Raw genomic sequence first — 18,600 nt, 5'->3', positions numbered from 1 at the left:
GTTCTTATTTTGTTAATATTTCTGTTGTTTCTCAAAATGCTCCCCGATTATGTGTTTAAATATTTCAATAAACTGCACCAGGTTCATGTTGACTTTAAACATTATAAATTAGACGTAACCTGGACCCCACTAGGATTAAATAGGCAGTAGGAAGTCATACACTGCAAGCCTATTTATTTCTTTTAGGTGTCAGCTTTGTATATTTACCATCACCATTTCTTCTCCTGTGTTTCCTTTTGTTGAAGCAGCTCTCAAAATTTAGTGTAAGAGATTTGGCTAATACAGCAGCGTATTATTAAAACCTGGATTAGTTTGTCATGTATTTGGTGAGTGTTCAAAAGCTGGGATTTGGGTTATCAACCAGATAAGTCTGTCAAGCATATTGGCTGTAATGAATTCTGTCAGGCCTGGCGCTCCTCCATATGTCAAATGACAAACACTCATCTTCCCATTAGCATAGCCTGTGGTTTGGGGATAATCTCATGTGAAATGGTTGATGCATCACACTCCACCCATGACCCCCACCCATTTATTGCATCTCTCCCTATGCACTAAGCTTTCCACATTGTTATGTAAAAATGAAGTTTGAGTTACCAGTGAGTCAAGAGATAAAATAACAGTTCCCTAAAAAAAAAAGAAACCTAATTAATTAGAAGGTGTCAGTAATAGTCTAACTCAGGGGTGTGATATGGCAAAAATATCATATCATATGATTTTTCTCAGGCAGGATCACAATCCACAATCTTATCACGATTCTTTTTCATGTTGGTTTTTAAGACTATTTTTTCAAGTTACTGAACAGTACTTAAGATTCAAGATTAAAAAAAACCTGTATTGTCTATCACATGATAGAAATTTGTCTTATGTTAGGGACTCACAAACAACATAAAAACATACACCCATTAAAGACATAAAATTACATTAAAGCACAAACAATTCCATAAATAAATAAGAGCAGGTGTGCAAAGCTGCATTAAAAAGTAGTGATGGTCTATTTGGCCTTGTTTAAAATGGATATTTCACAGCTGAAAAGCAAACATTTGATGTTGTGTAGAAGCGTTAGTGTGTTGTTTTGGATAACTAGCAGGATGTGCACTGTTACAAAAATCACCAACATAGTACACCAGAGCTGGCATCACGCTAGCTTGCAGCATGACAGAAGTTAGTGCTGCCAGTTAGCAAGTGAGCTAACCTCTAAAAGGTGGAGTTTACCTGTCAGTTTAACATGTGCTGCGTCCGAAATGGCATACTATGCGCTACATACTCAATATATGTACTATCATTCAACATTGGTGTGAATAAACAGTACAATGTATCTTTTTGGATGCACCGAGCTGTAATTATCACGTCACTTCCTGAGAGTACCCTTGCTGGTTGCAGACGCGTAACCGTGATAACCCGTTCCAACCATAAAGTCTGAACAAAAAAAAAAATATTATGCCTAACAAAGTGAAACCTTACATGAATTGAAGCATTATTGACGTTACACCAGAGCTGCCTTGGTTGCTGTCCGCCAATTGGTTGTTATGTTATTTTTATTGTCATCACTACCGCATTGCATTGTGGGATATTTATGCCGGCGTAGTGTCCAGTGCTTGCATACTGTAATATTTCTCTGGACGTAGTATGCACTTCACGTACTATTGGTTTCATACTAAGGTTTCGGACTTACTGTGCATGTTAGTATGTAAAGGCAGAACGTGGAGACATTTTAATCGTTCACAATCTAATATCATCATATCACACACTCCTAGTCTAACTAGACCTTGTTTGCTTTTTCATCAGTCCATTACAGAGCTTTTCCCAGTGTGAAATTATTGACTAAACACTTTTACTTAGATGCATTGATTATGGTTGGTTTTAGGTGTGTAATGGAAATTTATACCCTTATGTTCTGTGTCTTATTATATTATGTGCATTGTGACACTTTTCTTTCGTTTTAATCCTTGCGTGAGAAAGTGTTCAACTGCCGGTTCGCAGCAGGTGTGGATAAGTTATGAAGAGCAAAGCTGTGTGATTTGGCCTTCAACTTTTAATTCTCAGCAGATTGAGGCAGAGGAAGAAACCCCCTAGGGAATGAATGGATAGAGTCATGAATGAACAAAAGGACAACTGTATATTAATTAAAAGACACCTGTTAGTCTCTTAGGGTGACGAAATGCTCTGTGACCTATGAGACTGTATGTACAAATATGATATGATAGTCACACACAGAGCTCCAGCCTAAAAATGAGGTCAGTTTCTTTTCCCGACGTGCTCGTCTGTATGCCTGTCCAAATGTTTACAAGAATCAGACCGAGCTCTATCAAGTGATCACAGCATTTGCAAATACCAGCAAAAGGATGGATGCAAATGATGATGTAGCCTAGCTGATTACAATAAAAAAAGCAGAATTGTGCCCTGATAAGCATGTATAAGATAACATTTTCAACTCATTTATGGGTCCCTATTTGCTTATGAAGTAATAAGAATAATCTTGTCACTGACACTGTTTATATATATATTTTTTTTTTTAAATATCCCCCTTCTAGTTTTTAATGTTCAATGTTTTTTTAACGATTCAGGGAACAGAATTTGTTCATTGAGACTATATTACCCAGTATCAGTTGAACACTTTTAGCTGAACTTTGAACAAGGCCTTTTGGAGAGTACCCCACATACAAAGTGTGATGCTGGCTCACTAATGCTTTTTAATCCCTTCTCTCCCAGTTCAAAGCGCCTCTTTTGCCCCTGATCTGTCCCATGTCTAGCCGTAGGTAGAGGCAGGGAATTGTGAAGGATTAAGAGTAAAATGTATTTTCCTGAGTCAGAGGGACTTCATGGTTTGGGTGCTGTCCACCGACTGCCCATGACCTTACTTTGAGGGACAGAGCAGGGCTTTTGTCATGTTCGTCAAATGTTTATTGATTCCACCTGTTGTTATGTCAGAGAGGGCTAAAGCCGCTAAATTTGCATGACACTGGGAGTTCATTTTATTTCATAGGTGTGGTCTATTTTACTGTTTTTCCAGACTGTTTGGTTTCTGGTGGAGTTTTCCTCCTGCACCTCCCAAATATCTAGATTCCAGCTGATTCCTTTGGATTCCTGCTCGGTAAAGGTTTTCCTTGGACTGCCGACCAGATTGTGCAGATTGATTACTTGTGTGTCTTTCTTTGTGTGTAGTTATCAGATATCTGGTTTCTAAGAGCTAATTTGTGCTCTTACAGGCAACTCCTCTCAGATTTCCTGCCTTTCGTGACCTGAGAGACATACGGAGTCTTTGGCATGTTTGCCTTTTCCATTTACAATAAGTAAGCATGCAGGAGACAGACTTATCTGCAGAATTTGTGGAATGTTATATATTGCACATAACCTTAAAGTGGATTTGGCATTCATTAGGTGAACTGAAGGATCAGTGGGGAAAGTCGGGTCTGATCTAACAAGGCCTGCATGTAGCTGCCTGAAGTCAGAGTGCTGATTGTTTCTTTGCTGAGTTAGCAAATGGTTCATATCAATTTGAAAAGGATGTGAATGTGCTTTTCATATTTGAATAAGCTTTGCCCTGATATGTCCTTGTATTTCAGTCATCTGGAGATAAAAATGGTTTGAATAACCTCCACGCCTGAGCAGCTCCGATTAGAGAAATTTTACTGTTGGCCATGGTGGTAACACAAGTATTTTAGCAGTGCGGTTGAGAAAACCGCAGAGCTATAATTTGTATTAATTCATGAGGACGTCCATAAATAACACTTGGAAACAAATGTAAAATTTGAACTGCCAGTAGGAATGTGTGCCAAGTTGAGGTGGGGTTTAGGTCAGATCAGGGTGTCATAGGGAGGTTTATGAACAGGAATTATTTCAAAAAGTGAGTAAGTGTTTTTGTTTACTTCAGAACTTCAGTACAGCAGATCAGTCTATTTTCCTTTTGGTGTATTCTTTCTGCTAAGTCTATATACAACATTCTTCAGTCAGATTTTCGTATTCATGTTAATATTATGGCTCATCAAGGTCAAATCAGACATAATCCAGGAAAGTGGTTGCAGCACTCTCTCAGATTTTGTTCAAAGTTTGTCTATATAATATTTGGGTCCCAAAACTAAGGCCTGTACAATAATTTTGTTCGATTCCAGTGTTTTTATAATTTTTTGGCCCTTAATATTTTTTTTAATTTTAACACTCTCAAAAACACCTTATCTGAGAAGCCATGTTTGGCCATTAATATCTTGAAAAAATCCTATTGATTTTCTATAAGGCCCTAGATTTGGAAAAAAGTGCAAAATTCCTAAATGTGAGTGAAATTGAGGGTATTATAAACCCATTTTTTGCACCCATATGGTATCAATCATTATTTTTTTATTCAAATACAATCTTTCATTAATTTTGTGCCAATATTTGAAGTCTCTACCACTAATGGACATGAAGATATGAATAAAACATGGCATGGTCACTTTCACAGGACCAAAACGGTATGTGGGGTACCTAGTAGGAACATGAAAATTCATGTGGAAATAGCTTAATGTATGTTCATTTAGTGTACAAAGTGCCAGTGTCCTTCCATGTTCCCTTCATAGATAAATACACATAGTTACAGGCATAGTTTTAACTCTGGGCAAAAAAACGTCCATAATGAAGAAGCAAGATCTTCCCTTATTATCTGTACTTATTTGTGTCCCATCCTCTGAAATATTGATTGGAGTAAAGAAATGTTTTCTGTAGGCTCATTTCACTATAGTTCATTAATTAATAATTATAAACACATCCAACTCAGATATTCCCACTGGAGCTTGAGAGGGCCATTTAGGATACCACTTATACCTCCTTATAGAGGAGGTTTTATCAAAATATTTCACTTGTTTTCAATATCCAGAACCCTACTGGAGACACAGTTCCCATCTCAAATGTGCTCTATTCCACTGAATATACTGAAAACATGTTTATCCTGTATTTCGTTCAGTTCCTATGATGCTGGAATTCAATAATCATGGAGATACTGAGGCAAAAAAACTGTAATCCTGAAATTGACGTTTTTCTGCCAAAGGTAAAATATCTCTCAAATGTGTGTCTATTTTTGTATGAAGGAAAAATGGAAGGACATAGTCACTTTGCAGACTATATGATACATACATTAAGCTATTTCCACATGTATTTTTATGTTCCTACTAGCTACCCCACATACCATTTTGGTCCTATGAAAATGACCAAAATATGCCATCACACCTTGTTTTATTCATAATACCTTAATGTTCATTGGTGGTAGAGACCTCAAATATTGGCACAAAATTGATAAAAGATTGTATTTGCAGAAAAAATAATGATTGATATCATATTGGTGCAAGAATGTTGGTTTGTAGTACCAGTTTGTGATGTGGTTTTGGGACCCATTCATGATATAGGCAAGGTTTGAACAAAATCTGAGACGGTGCTGCGACATCCTGGTTTGACTTGGAATGACCCTTATATTTAGACTCAAGGGCTTGGAGTACTGTAGGTCTAACATTTGTACTCTCCTGTACCTCTTTGCAAATATCCCAGAGACATGTCAGAGACAGCAGGAAAGTATTCATGTAGGTATTTGCATGCATGTTCAGTCAGCGCTTGTGTGCTAAGCATGCAAATGTTTTCTCCAGAATTATTCCAGGATACGATAGTGACCACGTGCATACACACACATACTGCATTGTGTGTGGTTTGAATATGAGCGTTCTGTAATCTTAAAGTAGAAAACCAAATTACAGTCCATGATATGTCAGCTGCCAAACATATTGCTCTGTACGAGAAACAGGACTCATGCTCGCTCATTTGAGCTAAATCAAATCAATTCCCCCCTGAATACACATCACTTACTCTTTCATTATTTTGATTTGCAAGTGCTTTCTCTACCAGTTTCACTGTGTTTTGTGATATTTTTTGCCTGTGTTTGGAACATTAGAAGCTGACCTGCTGAAGAAGGTTTTGAGGAACAACAGGGGGGGGGGGGGGGGAATTGTCCTCAAAAGTGAAATATTCCGCAGGCATGGGTGTTCAGCTATTGAAAAGATCTTTCTAACCACCACTCAGTGGTTTCACTCACTGGTTTGACCCTCATTCTGCACAAAAGCCATACTGAACTGCATTGTGGTGGCAGCTCTCTGTCAGTCGACACTCCCAACCCTACTTTAGCCAGCCTCCCTCCCCTCACCCGCTGCTTTTATGTACTGCCCCTCTAATCCACAATGGAATGTCCCATGCCCTGAAACGTCCCCTCTCTTGAGTTCACTTTGCGCAGTAATGTTTCATATACCAAGATGATTTGATTTTTTTTGTTGTCTTTTTCCACTTTCGATCATGGTTATCAGTGTTTTTGTTCAGGAACTGTTGTAAAATCCCCTCCAGGAAAGTCTCTCACCAAAGGGTATTCTTCTCCATGGGGTTATGCACAACAGCGGTCTGTGTGGAGGCGGTCAGGCGTGCCCCGGCACTGATTAGACACAAATAGAGGAAACAGAAAAACCACAGTGCCTTCACTGCTCCGCTAAGCAGGGGAACTGACAGAGTTGCCTTTGAATTTCACTTTTCTTTATCTTGGCCTCATCACTATCTCTTAGGACAGTGCTTGTTAGGTATAATTATGTATGTTGTATATTATGTAATACAGTAATATGATGAAGTACATTTTGAAAAACAAAGGCTAAAATGTTAAATTTAGCATTAAATGACAACAAAATAGAGGCAAAAACACAATAGAGGCAGTCTGAAGGTAAAATATACACAGATTACACACTAACAATCAAATCAGAGATGAATACATTAATAAATAATGTGTGACAAGACACAGTGCTATCTACAACATGAAATAAAGAGAATGCTAAACAGGATAGACTCTTGAGTAGTTTGTTAAAAGGGCTAGCTTAACAGCTATGATGAGACCTTTCCTGGGTCTTAAGGCCAAAAAAACCGACATCACAGTAACCTTTAGTTTATAGGTTAGACCTAGAAATAGCCAGTAGGCTCTGTTAAAAGACCTGAGGGGCCTGGCACAACTGTACACACTTAATAACTCTGATGTAGGCCATGGATAACTTCCACAGTATAGTGCCTTTAAACTGCTGTGGTGACTTTGGCTTCACAGTGGTTTATGTAGCTTTAGTGGTGGTTTATTATGCTGCCTCAGTCTCTTACTGCAGACACAGTAAGTAAAATTAATTCACTGTTTATTATAACTGTAATGTAAAAATGTCGACATGATCAAAGACCCCCATTCTCTAATCACACCTCGGTTCTTTCACCTCTCCCTGCAGAGGTGTTTCTGAATAGCGGCTTGGAACAAAATAATTTCCTGTGAACTGTGATGTTCCATTGTAAAACGGAAAAGTAAAAGCTGTATTGAAACGCCTACCACTGACCTCAGCCACTGGTTTCCTTTTTACAAGTTGAAACCTCACAAGACCCTCTTTCTTCACCAACCCTCTCTCTAGCTTAAAGCGAACCTGCCTACTGTATGAAACATAGCAGAGATGGAGCCGGATGAGCCTTGATTCCACATACTAAACTTATCATTGCAGCGTTAACCACCATTCAGTGAGACCAACCACTCCTCTCCTCTTACTAAACACAATACTGGGTTTAATTCACCAAACCCAGATCATAAGCCACCGGGATTGTTGGATTGGGTTTATTAGGAGTATCAGCCTTCTCAGCCTCCTGAGTCGGAGATCAGCGCCGCTAAGCAGATCAGCTTGTTGCTTGTTTTTAATGTGTAACCGATATAAAAAGTGTACAACAAGGGAAGCCGCGCAACAGAATGAAAGTCTCAGTAAAATGACCACGTTCACATTGTGTGCTTAGTTTCACAAGAAAAAAAAAAAACCCACAGAAACCTCACCCGACATACTCTCAGGCTCCCTCCCAGCTAATTTTGTCAGTGATACACGCCTGAAATTATACTGTAATAATGGGTTAGTGTAATTTTGCGATGGATGGCATTTGGCTTAGTCTATTATTTGTGTCAATAGATTTTGATTGCTCGGCGCCACTGATAATTCAGTCTTATTCCCAGGTTAGATCTTTGGAAGTCAGATAACGACAGTAGCTTTAACCTGGCTGATGTGCCGAGAAATTTGTTCAGACTTTCTCAACACAGATTTGATTAGATTTCATTTCATACACTTGGAGTCAATTTTCACCTTTTTAAAAAAAAAAAAAATGTTGCTCCTGGTTTTTTTTATGCTCTGAGGTCCTGTAGTTACTGAAGCACATGTCCCCTTGTTGCCAGGTTACTGACTGTAGGAATATACGCTATGTAGGAGCACTTATGTAACCATCCGCAACAGAGCATCTAATGTGAAAGAAACATTCAACAAGTCCTCTTTTATTTATTGCTTAAAAATGCATAAGAGTCTGTATGATGAAAACACTTTGCAACTATAAAGGCTTCAGTAACATTTGTCTGTCTGTTTTTTTTGTCTTGTCATATGCAGTGTAGACAGTGTCCTTTGTACACATTAAAATCCCTGTAAACTCAACATTGCCCTGAATCCAATAAAATCAGAAATACATGACGTCTGCAAAAGTAGATTTTTTTCTGGAGGTCAGAAGTTTTGTATCAGTGACTTTTTGCCTTTGTAATCAAAATATTATTGGAGTTCACATAATCTGCGCTCTGCAGTAAAACTGTCATGTGAGTTTTAGAATGAGGTCATGCAGAGTTTTTTGTATCTTATGGCTCATCCAGGGCATGATTATTACATTGAAGTCAGTATGCAAAAATCGCAGCCAAATCAGTGGCTCCTGTACAGAAAACTTCCTCTTACATCATTCATGGCATCATCTTGAAACATCTAGACAGTCAAATGATTGGGCTATGGGAGAGTTTTGTTTTTTTTTTTTTTCTTTTCCTGTTGCCATGATGAAATTAGTTTTGAACGTTTTGTTATTTTTATCTTTCAGGTAAAGGATCTGACCAAGTTTTTGGATCCCAGTGGCCTGGGAGTGATCAGCTTTGAAGACTTCCACCGTGGAATCTCTGCTATTAGCAATGGAGGTGAGTCATCAGATACACCCTGTGTGTGTGTGTGTGTCCCCAGTGGTTTTAATTATTATTTAATTATACTTTCCCAGATTTGGTATGTCTCATGTAGTCAGAAAACCTCTTTCGTTGCTTTCCCCTTTACACTCTTGACCTAGTGTCCCCTTTTTGTGGACTCAATCAGCCTGTTGTCTAAGACTCTGGAGGTTCCACTTTTAATAAAAACCTACCTACTAAAAATATTCTACTGACATAAAAAGGTCTTTCTCGCACCATTTGCAATAAATGCGATGCACGGTGACTCCATGTTGTGTGCACCGATGCTTTTACTGTAGTATTCCATTTATAAGAAAATGTTATCTTTTCAGTTTATCTCTACATTTTTGCACTAACCTGCCGTTAACCTAATTCTGGTGCAAAGAACGCCTCAGCAGCAAATTCACACATCTACATTTAGTCCCCAGCATCTGGCTCCATCTCTCCACATTCCCCACGGCGCCAAATATTGTTGTCAACACAGTATGTTCACATCCATCGTTCAGCTGAGGTGAGGTTTTGTTTTTTGTTTTTTTTTACAGGAAAAGCAGAAGACTGACCCAAATACTTTCTTACTGGACTCAAAATGCTCTTATTCTTTCTTTGATCATTTTGCTGCCCTCCTGGTGCATTTTTTTAAGCAAATAAAAACTGCTGTAAGTTGTAAAGACTCAAATATTTCCTCTTTTAAATGGGAACAATGTGTATCGTAAGCCTGTGTTGACAGCTATGCCAGGTTTTGTCAGGCTTCACATTATCTCTTGAATGGAAGAATTTAAAGTTTCCTAAAAGAAAACATTTGAGACTTTTCCCCCTGCTGCACCGAATGTCAATATCAAATTTACTCTTAAGTTTAAACTCTTTTCTATGAGCACGCGAGTAAGTGAAATATGCAGGGTGGATTTATTTTATCGGATCGACACCCCAAAGTGACATCATTACAATGAGTCTCTGCAGCAGCGCTCACTGGCTCCGTTGACATCCTGTACAGCTTTCGGTGGCGTCACCGCAATAGCGCGCTGCTCGCTTCAATCCGCTCATCCTATTGATATGTAGAACTGTTTCCCAAGGCTTTCTGGGTTGCATAGCTCCGGTTACTCAGAACATTAATAATTAATTCACTGGAAATCATGAGATACACGTCCACATGGGCTGATTGGCGAGGTTTCAGAGCACGAACGGGAGAGAGAGATGGGGTTTGGGCAGAGAGTCCTATTCACCTAAATAATTAACTGTTTTCTCTGTGCTGTCCTCTCTGTTTCTCCCTTGTTTCTCTCCTTTTTTGTCAAGTAAATAGTAGTAAATAAAGGTAGTCTCAGAAATCCTAGAAGTGTCACTGACACTGTGTAGGACCGTATTGACATGATTGAAATGTCTTCTTTTGTCCTGATCATCAAACCACAATGCAAAGATTCAGTTTACTATCATAGAAAGCAGAAAATATTCACTTTTGAGAAGCTGGAACAAGATTTGGTTGGCAACTCATAGATTACTCAACTAATCATTGCAGCTCTATTTACAACATAAGCAATTTGAAATAATTTGCTTGATTGACGGTGAACAAATATCTGTCGTATATTAATTGTGAACTTCATATATGACAAAGTTGATTTGGTGTGTTTTGGTGGCCTGTTTAGCTAACACACATATCCTGTGACCATGATGTCATGAGTCTGAAACCAGCCTGCTTTTGTCACGTCACACCTCTCTCTCTCTCTCTCTCTGCACTTATAACTATCTAGTCAGTGCTAAAATGCCCCCAAAATTGTCTTAAGACAAAAGAATTTGCTGCGTGTTTCTGTCACTTGTTGTCCTGTCTTTTCTGCCTCTCTTCAGTATTTTCTGTGTAATAAGCAATGTGAAGCAGATATTTCCAGCTGTAAGACAGTTTCACATTAGTGTGTGAAGATCAGACCTCTACTGTAACTTCCCAAGTCGCTCACACACTGCTGTCAAAATTCCAGTATGCTTGTAAAGGCAGCATACACTTTTTTTGGCCCCCTGTCAGCTAAACTATTGATTTTTAGGTCCATGTCATATTCTCTTACCATTGTTACCACAACCCCCACTCTAATCAGAGAGAAAAACCTGCTGTTCCAGCTCCCAAACCAGCTGTCTGGTTTCAAAACAAACTCCAATACTCTCCATTTTTATCTTTTTGTTATTTCATTTCTGAACCACTTGTTACTGGCAGGGGTACCTTTTAATAAAGACAGACCCGCAGGCTATGGAAATGCCTCGTCTCCCTGTAGTGGCTAAGGCATGTGTGGAACAAAACAAGTTAGTCATGAAAATATCTGTGTTCCTCGGATATTTTGACTTAATGCCAAGAGACTGCAGGTGTTCAGCCCGAACAGAAGCCAGGTTCTCTAGCGCAGCCCCGCTCAGCTCAGGCAGATTTCAGTTAAATGGCCTGCAATGTGTCTCGAAGAGCAATGGGTTACATAAAACCAGGGGGCACAAAAACCCTTGGGTCTACTGGCTCCGCTTGAGAACACTGTTTGTGTTCTATTCTCTCAGTAGGGTGCTATTCACAGCTCTGTTTACTAGATACAGGAGCCGCAGTGGCTGATGGGACTCCGTCTTGTTGGTCCGTCTCGGGTTACACTGCTTGTCTGCAGGTGTTTTCAACAGAGGCCTGTATTGACAAATTTGAAGTGTATATGGGTTGCATCTTGCCCTTTTTATTGGTTTATTTTGCCCATACACGTATTACATGACATTCTATAGCCCTTGAAATCTGAGTGTAAAAGTTACATAACCTTTACAGCCACATGAACTTAGATTGCTGACTGTAAATATGCTAAGTGGGGCAGCTAGGACACAAACTCTTAAATGTGCTGATTGCATACTTAAGCAAACACATTAGAGGCAGAAATGTCAGCTTGTCAAACATCCTGTTAAAAATGGAGTCACCTTTATTCCTTTGCAAAATAAGGAGAAATTGAAAAGTGTTGCAGCATAATTAATGTGTTTGAGGACATGAAAAAGCAATCCCCAAAATGATTTACTTCCTCATTTAAGTCAAATTTGAATTTTAAATGAAATAATCCGGTTACATAATCTAATTTACATTTGTTCTCAACTAAAGGTAGGGTCCAGAGGTTGTTATATAATTTTCCTCTGTCACATGGTAGATTTTTAAGAATCTGTCAGATATTTGTAATAATCAACATTTTAATAGTTTTAACCACAAAATGGAGAATAAATAAAGTAATATCTATGATAGGAGGCTGTGTCATTATCATTTTAAGTATTTCAGAAAAAAAATGGACACTGGTTGCTGCATATTCATGAATATTATACACATGTACACAATGCAAATGCATATGTGATAATAGGAATGCATTTTATCGCAATTTTTCATTACAAGGTTTCGATTATTAGTTGCATGTTGCATAAAAAAGGAGAAAATTAATCACTGTAAAAAAAAGATTTTTGTATTAACACTTGAATACTTGAATTGTACTATCATGATACCTATTTATAAAACATTCACATTCATGGATTTCCCCACTCACTGCTGTAGTTCCCTGTACCTGCTGTGACCCCTTCCATCTCCTCTGTCTTCATAATATCTGTTTGTTTGCACATGGATATTGGTACTATACACACCAGTCCTGTGTTTGTTGAACCTTCTTTGTTCATTGACTTTGTGTTTATTATGCACACATTCAACCTGTCTTCTTCCTCTTCTATCTACAGGTCCAGAGCCGCAGCTTTACAATGTAAACTACAGTCCAGGGGATGGAGCTGTGGGCTGTCAAGAGGAATATGATGAGGTGAGGCGCCGTACAAGAGGCTTAGCCTCATTCTAGTATGTGGTCCAGTTGTTTTGCCTTCAGTTCCCATTGGCGCACACAGCAGCACAGTGTGAAGGTCACAGGCTGAACTCCCTGTGCACTCTCACTCTTCCCACTGTAATTCACCAAGTGGCTTGCAGAGCTATCATTACCACTCTGTGAATATTCCACAGACTGAACACCCTGGTTTGGCCGACACTAAATAGCATCTGGCACGCTAGACTTTTGAGTATTCTCTGACAAATATTGAATTAGGTGGAATGTGCCAGAGTTTTTACATGTGTGTTGACTTGTGTTTTTACAGTTGTGGTTAGAATATCTGGAATTCCTTTCTCCTCTTGTGCACGGAAGATGTATATTTAACCATCATTGTTGCTGGCCTCTGCAAAACTGAAATGTTTCTGCTATTGTGTGCACTTTGTGCAAAACAGAACTATAATTGCAGATTGTTTTAGTGGCTGCACACTACTGTACGTAGTATCGGCGCCCTCACTTGGTATGGGTTAGAAGTGCAGGCCTAAGTACTACAGTCAAGAGTGCAAATGGATTCCCTCCTCCTCAATCCAATTTACTTGCTGCATGAGCTGATAATTGTATGACTGAACCAGGCATCCATCTGAAACACTTGGGCAGAAAACCAAAGACTAAGATTATTCAATCTATTACAACAGGCACTAAAACAATGTCTGATGTATTGTGGAGTTTTATTGGATTCATTGACTGCTCCAGGGCTCCACAACACAGTGAAGGCCCTGCTACTAGTGTTTGACATAGAAAGTAGAGATCTTTCATATATTTAATCGATAAAGTACCACCTAGTTGACCAGGGTGAAATAGAGATAATTGATGTCAGAGAAGATGTTATGATGGTGTCCTATGAAGAAATAGATTGAACTCCGCTCCTGTAGTTATTAATAGCACCTGAATGATGTGTGATATGGCTCAAATGCTTCATGTACCCAGTTATGTTGCTTTAGATGTCTCAGTAATATGCAGAAAAAGTCTAAATGTTAATGCGTGTCTGTCCAGATTAGTATTTCTGCTGGGGTCTAATTGTTTAGATGATCAGTGGTTACTTATCATAATTTTATTAAGTGCTGAAGTGTTTTTGGTTTATAGTCTTATTATTTATGAGGTCTTTTATTGTAATATTAGGTTTATTTAGTGTTGGACAGTTTTTGTTTCAAATGTAGTGCAGCTAAAAAAAAAACCCGACATCAAATAGATCAAAAAAAATGGCCACAAACAAAGAGAGATGTGTTCTTAACGAGAAAATAAGATGTGAATCTGAACTACTAGTGTAATGGGTCCATGGGTTTATGAAATATTTTCTACATTAAATAGTCGGGTTGCTGTGTCGGCTGTTTACTGAAACCCGTAAGCAGAGTTTTGTGCATGTTTTAAGTAGGCGCCACACCTGTGTCCGTGGCCTTGTTTTTCCCTCGGGTTTTCTGGCAGAAAAGAGTTCCTCTCTCTCAATGACCGTGCTGTTCTTGCCCTGTTTGCTTTCAAAACAGGCAAGGTGAGGCTGAGGCCTGGCATAAGAGAAATGCAACGCCCCATCCACCCTGTTTTTCCTTTACTAAATTTTCTCTACCAACTTTCACATTTCCATCTCATATTTAATTCATACACAACAACAGTAATGGAGGGCCTAAGACATGCCATAACCCGTGTTTTTGCGCTGCTAAAACTAATTATGAGCTCACTTTGATTGTGTGCCAACAGAACACTAACATGCTGTGAAGTTATAACATTCTGAGAGGCAGACAGTTATGGCAGGTTGTTATGATGTATAGTCCTCATTCACTGCGCAGCCAGAGACCTGTAGAATATGGCTTAATGATTTATTCTGTCACGCCGGGCCAGGAAGTGGAGCTCCTGGGACCTAAGAAAGATTAAACAGTAGCCGTGTGGTGTTTTAACTCTGGGCTGACGGGGAGAAAGGTTGACTGAGCATTACAGCTGACTCCTGATACTCTTTGGACTTTGTCTCTGTCTCCACCCCTTTGACCACCCAGTGGAGCTGGATGAGGTGTTACTTTCTTTTCGGTTTCCCAAACACACTCTCTCTCTGAGAGTGAAGGTAAGGAAGCATTAGTAGGAGTGATTAGTAGGCTCTAATGGCAGGCCAGCTTTCCTGTCAGTGACAGCGGGCAGAGAGAATAGAGAGTTTTGGGCATGGTGGATAGCCCTCTGGGCCCGACTTCTCCTGGCGCTTCGTTTATACTGGTATGTTAAGCTTTCCAGCATGACTCACCTGTCTTGACTTCATTGTTGTTACAGCCCTGACACCATTTAATTTGTACTTGCTGATAGCATTAGTTGTTGTTTTTTTTTTATATCTGTCCAAAGGTTTTGTGTTGAGCATTTGGTGTTTGTTGCTTAGAAAGCCTTAAGCTTGCTCATTTTGTTGCTTAGAAGTGTTGATGCAGCAGGTTTTGCTTGGAACAGCCTTCTGAAACGCAGCAGAATGCCTCTGAAGTCTGTTTATGCTGTATGATTTGTTTGGTTGTTGGCGTAATTGGCATCAGTAGCTACTGGCTAGACTTGAAGACTCAAAATAGACCATCTTTGAAAGGTTTATTGTCTGCCTTTTCCTTCACACACATGCTAAATAATCCTGATTTAAAATACACCTGATGGCATTTTTCATTGCTAGAAATGTTACAAGAAGGAATCACCATGGATCTTCTTGTTAATCTTTGTAATGATGGTAGCAGCTTGTTGAGCCAAGTTATTATTTTGATCATCATATATGACTATAGAAAGATATCAATATGTCCATATACGAGCCCTATTGTTATATTTGTAAATGATTTGTTATATTTTGATGGGCATATTGTGATAATGTTATTTTGTTTCTGTTACTGCAGCAAAATGAGGTGACCGACAGCGCGTACCTGGGCTCCGAGAGCACTTACAGTGAGTGCGAGACCTTCACCGATGAGGACACAGGAGCCCTCGTACCCCCCGAGATGCATGAGGATGTGGAGACGGACAGCGGAATCGAGGCAACGCTGCACGACCCTGAAGATGGTGGAAATAGGTCAGTATAAATCGGAACCTCGGACATATGCACAATGTCAATTTTGGCTATTTTGCCTATATTTCCTGGACATCCTCAGCTGTAGGCAAATACTGGCATTGACCCTGAATGACTTCTGTGATACTCGTAATCCATTTGTCATGTGAACCAGATCAACGTAGTCGTCATAATGCTGTGCGTAATCGCAGCAGGCGAATGCAGAGCTTGCTGTAAATGTATGTCACATCTCTCAGCTAAGAGTTAGCCCTGGAGAAGCACCGCACTGCCCCTTCACACTGGTCACATGATTTGCGAGTCTTTGCATACCCAATGCTGGATCAGTGACTGCTCGGGTTCTATTTGGGTCACCAGACAGGCAGATTAAACAGAGGCAATAAATAGACAGCTACCACTTTATTGACCTAACACCTTAAATTCTCCTGTATACATCAGTGGGTAGAAAATCAGTCAAACATATCTTATTATTCTTCTGCGTTCGAGTTCCCCAACATTTTCCCGAATTGCAGCTCCTGATGTACTCATGCACCATGTACTGTCACAGGCAGTTGGAAGTAGCATTCCACATATTTAGCCTGTTGATGTTTTGTCTGTGTGGCTAAACAGGAAAGCTCATTCACAGATAACTTGAAATGTGTACAGTATAAGCACCAGAGACCTTGAACACAGAAAGCCCTTCCACCATTCTTTTCCCAAGCCACTGTGTCTAAGCGAGTCATCATTTTTATTGGCTGGAAAGAGACTGAGATCTGCTCATCTTTTCTAAATTATCTGATTATGGCATAAGATGGTAATGACGACAGTAAGTGAAATATTTTTAATTTAACCCCTTTTAGGTTTGGAAGAATTTGACAGCTGTTGTTCAGGAACCACTTTTGACTCTATTCATTTTTCAGTGTCAGTGTCACAGTTCCTTGGGATTAGAGTTGGATTATTTTGTTTTGCTTACTATAATGTTCATTGGAGGTTAATATGATCAGCTGGAAAGTGCCCAGATATCCCAGTATCTGTCAACAGCAGCACTGCCTGCTCAAAGTAGTCAAAAAAAAGGTCATCCTCTTTACTGACTACTGGGTTAATAAACTGCATTCCAAATCTCTTGCAAATGCGCTGATGTTTCATGCTGACACACAGCTGTCAGTCAGTGTGACACAATGTTTGAGTTAGTTTTTGTCAATGACTTACTGATTTCATGTTAAAATTTTAATTCTTACTGAATCAGATAAAAATGATATTGACCAGATTGAATTACCGTCAGTAGATGTGATAATGGATTGGTTTTATGTATGATCAGGGTGTAAAGGAATTTGTCTAAATTAAAAAGGAGGGGCACTATTCTATTATGGCTTTAATAATGAGAAAAAGTTGCTTTAATGTTGTCTCTTTGGGGAAAGTTATTTCCATCTTAGAAGACAAAGTTGCACCACAGTAACCTGAGGAGGATGAGAGTAGCGAGTCGTGTTGAACCAGGAAGAGAGTAACTGTCTCTGATTGTAACTCTGTCATCAATTATGAGCAAGTAGGATGAGTAGGACATGTTAAATGTTTTAAGGTGTCACTGTTTTAGAGATAAGGTCAAAGCTTGAACATGTAACCCAGTTCTTTCATTTTGATTGGTTGAATGAGTTTGCTACTTTACCACTACTACTACTACTTTACTTTTATCCTGATTTGATACATTTTTTTTGTATTGTTAAGAGAAGCTGCAGGTTAGCTGCTGCAGGTTAGGTCTATATGTTTGTACATGAGTTCTTGTTGATATAGTATTTAGGGCAAAGACAGAGGAGGAAGTGCAGAGCACTGAGGCCTTAACTGCTGACTGTGTGACCTGTCTGTCCGGCTTGATGACGGATTGGAGTGGTCTGCCTGACAGGGATATGTTTGGACTTCCCATTCCATGATTGACCCTGAATTCCAGGAAGTGTTGAGTTAGCTCTTTTATTGTTGTTTTCCAGTTTTTTTCTTTCTTTGGCATGGAATAATCTGACTCTCACCCTCTCACTTATGCCGTCACTCTTTTAAGTGTTTTGCTGACTAGAACACTATAACAATAATACTCTACGACCTTTATATTCTCTCTTTACCAAAAATTGGGAAACTCATTGCTCACTAGCTTTCCAGAATGAAAAAGCGCTCCCTGTTGATTCATCAGCAACGTCATCATCATTGAGTCTAGTTCCTATTAAATGTGGGCAGGTTTCTCATATCCAACTCATGTGTGTTCAGAACAAGGCCTTTCTAAACCCTTTTAAGGGTGTTTCCAAGTCAAAAACAATTTTCTACTTGCAGTGATTCAACATTGACTGATGTTGGGGGGCAAAGGTCAGTAACTAAACTGAGTTTGTGCTATGCAACGTGGTTAGTCTAGCTAGCTCTAGAGTCTGCAGCCAAAGACATATTCAGTGTAGGAGTACTGGATTGGGGATTAGGAATCTAACAGGATTAGCCTCCCCCACCCTCCTCTGTCCTACCCCTGTGTCCCCACACACATTTGGCCCTTAGACAGTCAGCAGGACTGTCGGCCGTTGCTTAGCCTCAAATCTGATTAACCCACTCGCAGTCAACCCTTTCTGGTACAGCCTCAAGTGTACGGGGTAGTACAGACGATGCACAATCAGTCACCGGGCACTGTAGATTTGAAGCGCATTAGGACCACAGACTCGGCTGTTTTCAAAGGCCCGACCCTTTGTTTTGTCCAGGTGGAGAGTCGTGGTTTTGTTTTGAATCGGTGT

General features: G+C 39.5%; 1 protein-coding gene across 3 annotated transcripts in view; it reads left to right on the top strand.

Moving 5' to 3' along the window:
- Nucleotides 1-18,600, top strand: part of rab11fip3 (RAB11 family interacting protein 3 (class II)) — a 33,985-nt gene that overhangs the window by 3,311 nt on the left and 12,074 nt on the right. For all 3 annotated transcript variants that reach the window (XM_042398149.1, XM_042398151.1, XM_042398150.1), the window contains 3 exons: nt 8,905-8,998; nt 12,725-12,801; nt 15,699-15,871. In XM_042398149.1, the coding sequence (XP_042254083.1) occupies nt 8,905-8,998; nt 12,725-12,801; nt 15,699-15,871 (344 nt within the window). The remainder of the gene's footprint in view (nt 1-8,904; nt 8,999-12,724; nt 12,802-15,698; nt 15,872-18,600) is intronic.

The sequence above is a fragment of the Thunnus maccoyii genome, chromosome 20 (genome assembly GCF_910596095.1).
Source record: "Thunnus maccoyii chromosome 20, fThuMac1.1, whole genome shotgun sequence".
NCBI classification, from domain to species: domain Eukaryota; kingdom Metazoa; phylum Chordata; class Actinopteri; order Scombriformes; family Scombridae; genus Thunnus; species Thunnus maccoyii.
Note: the sequence above shows the minus strand (reverse complement) of the source record. Positions and strands in the feature narration are given on the sequence as shown.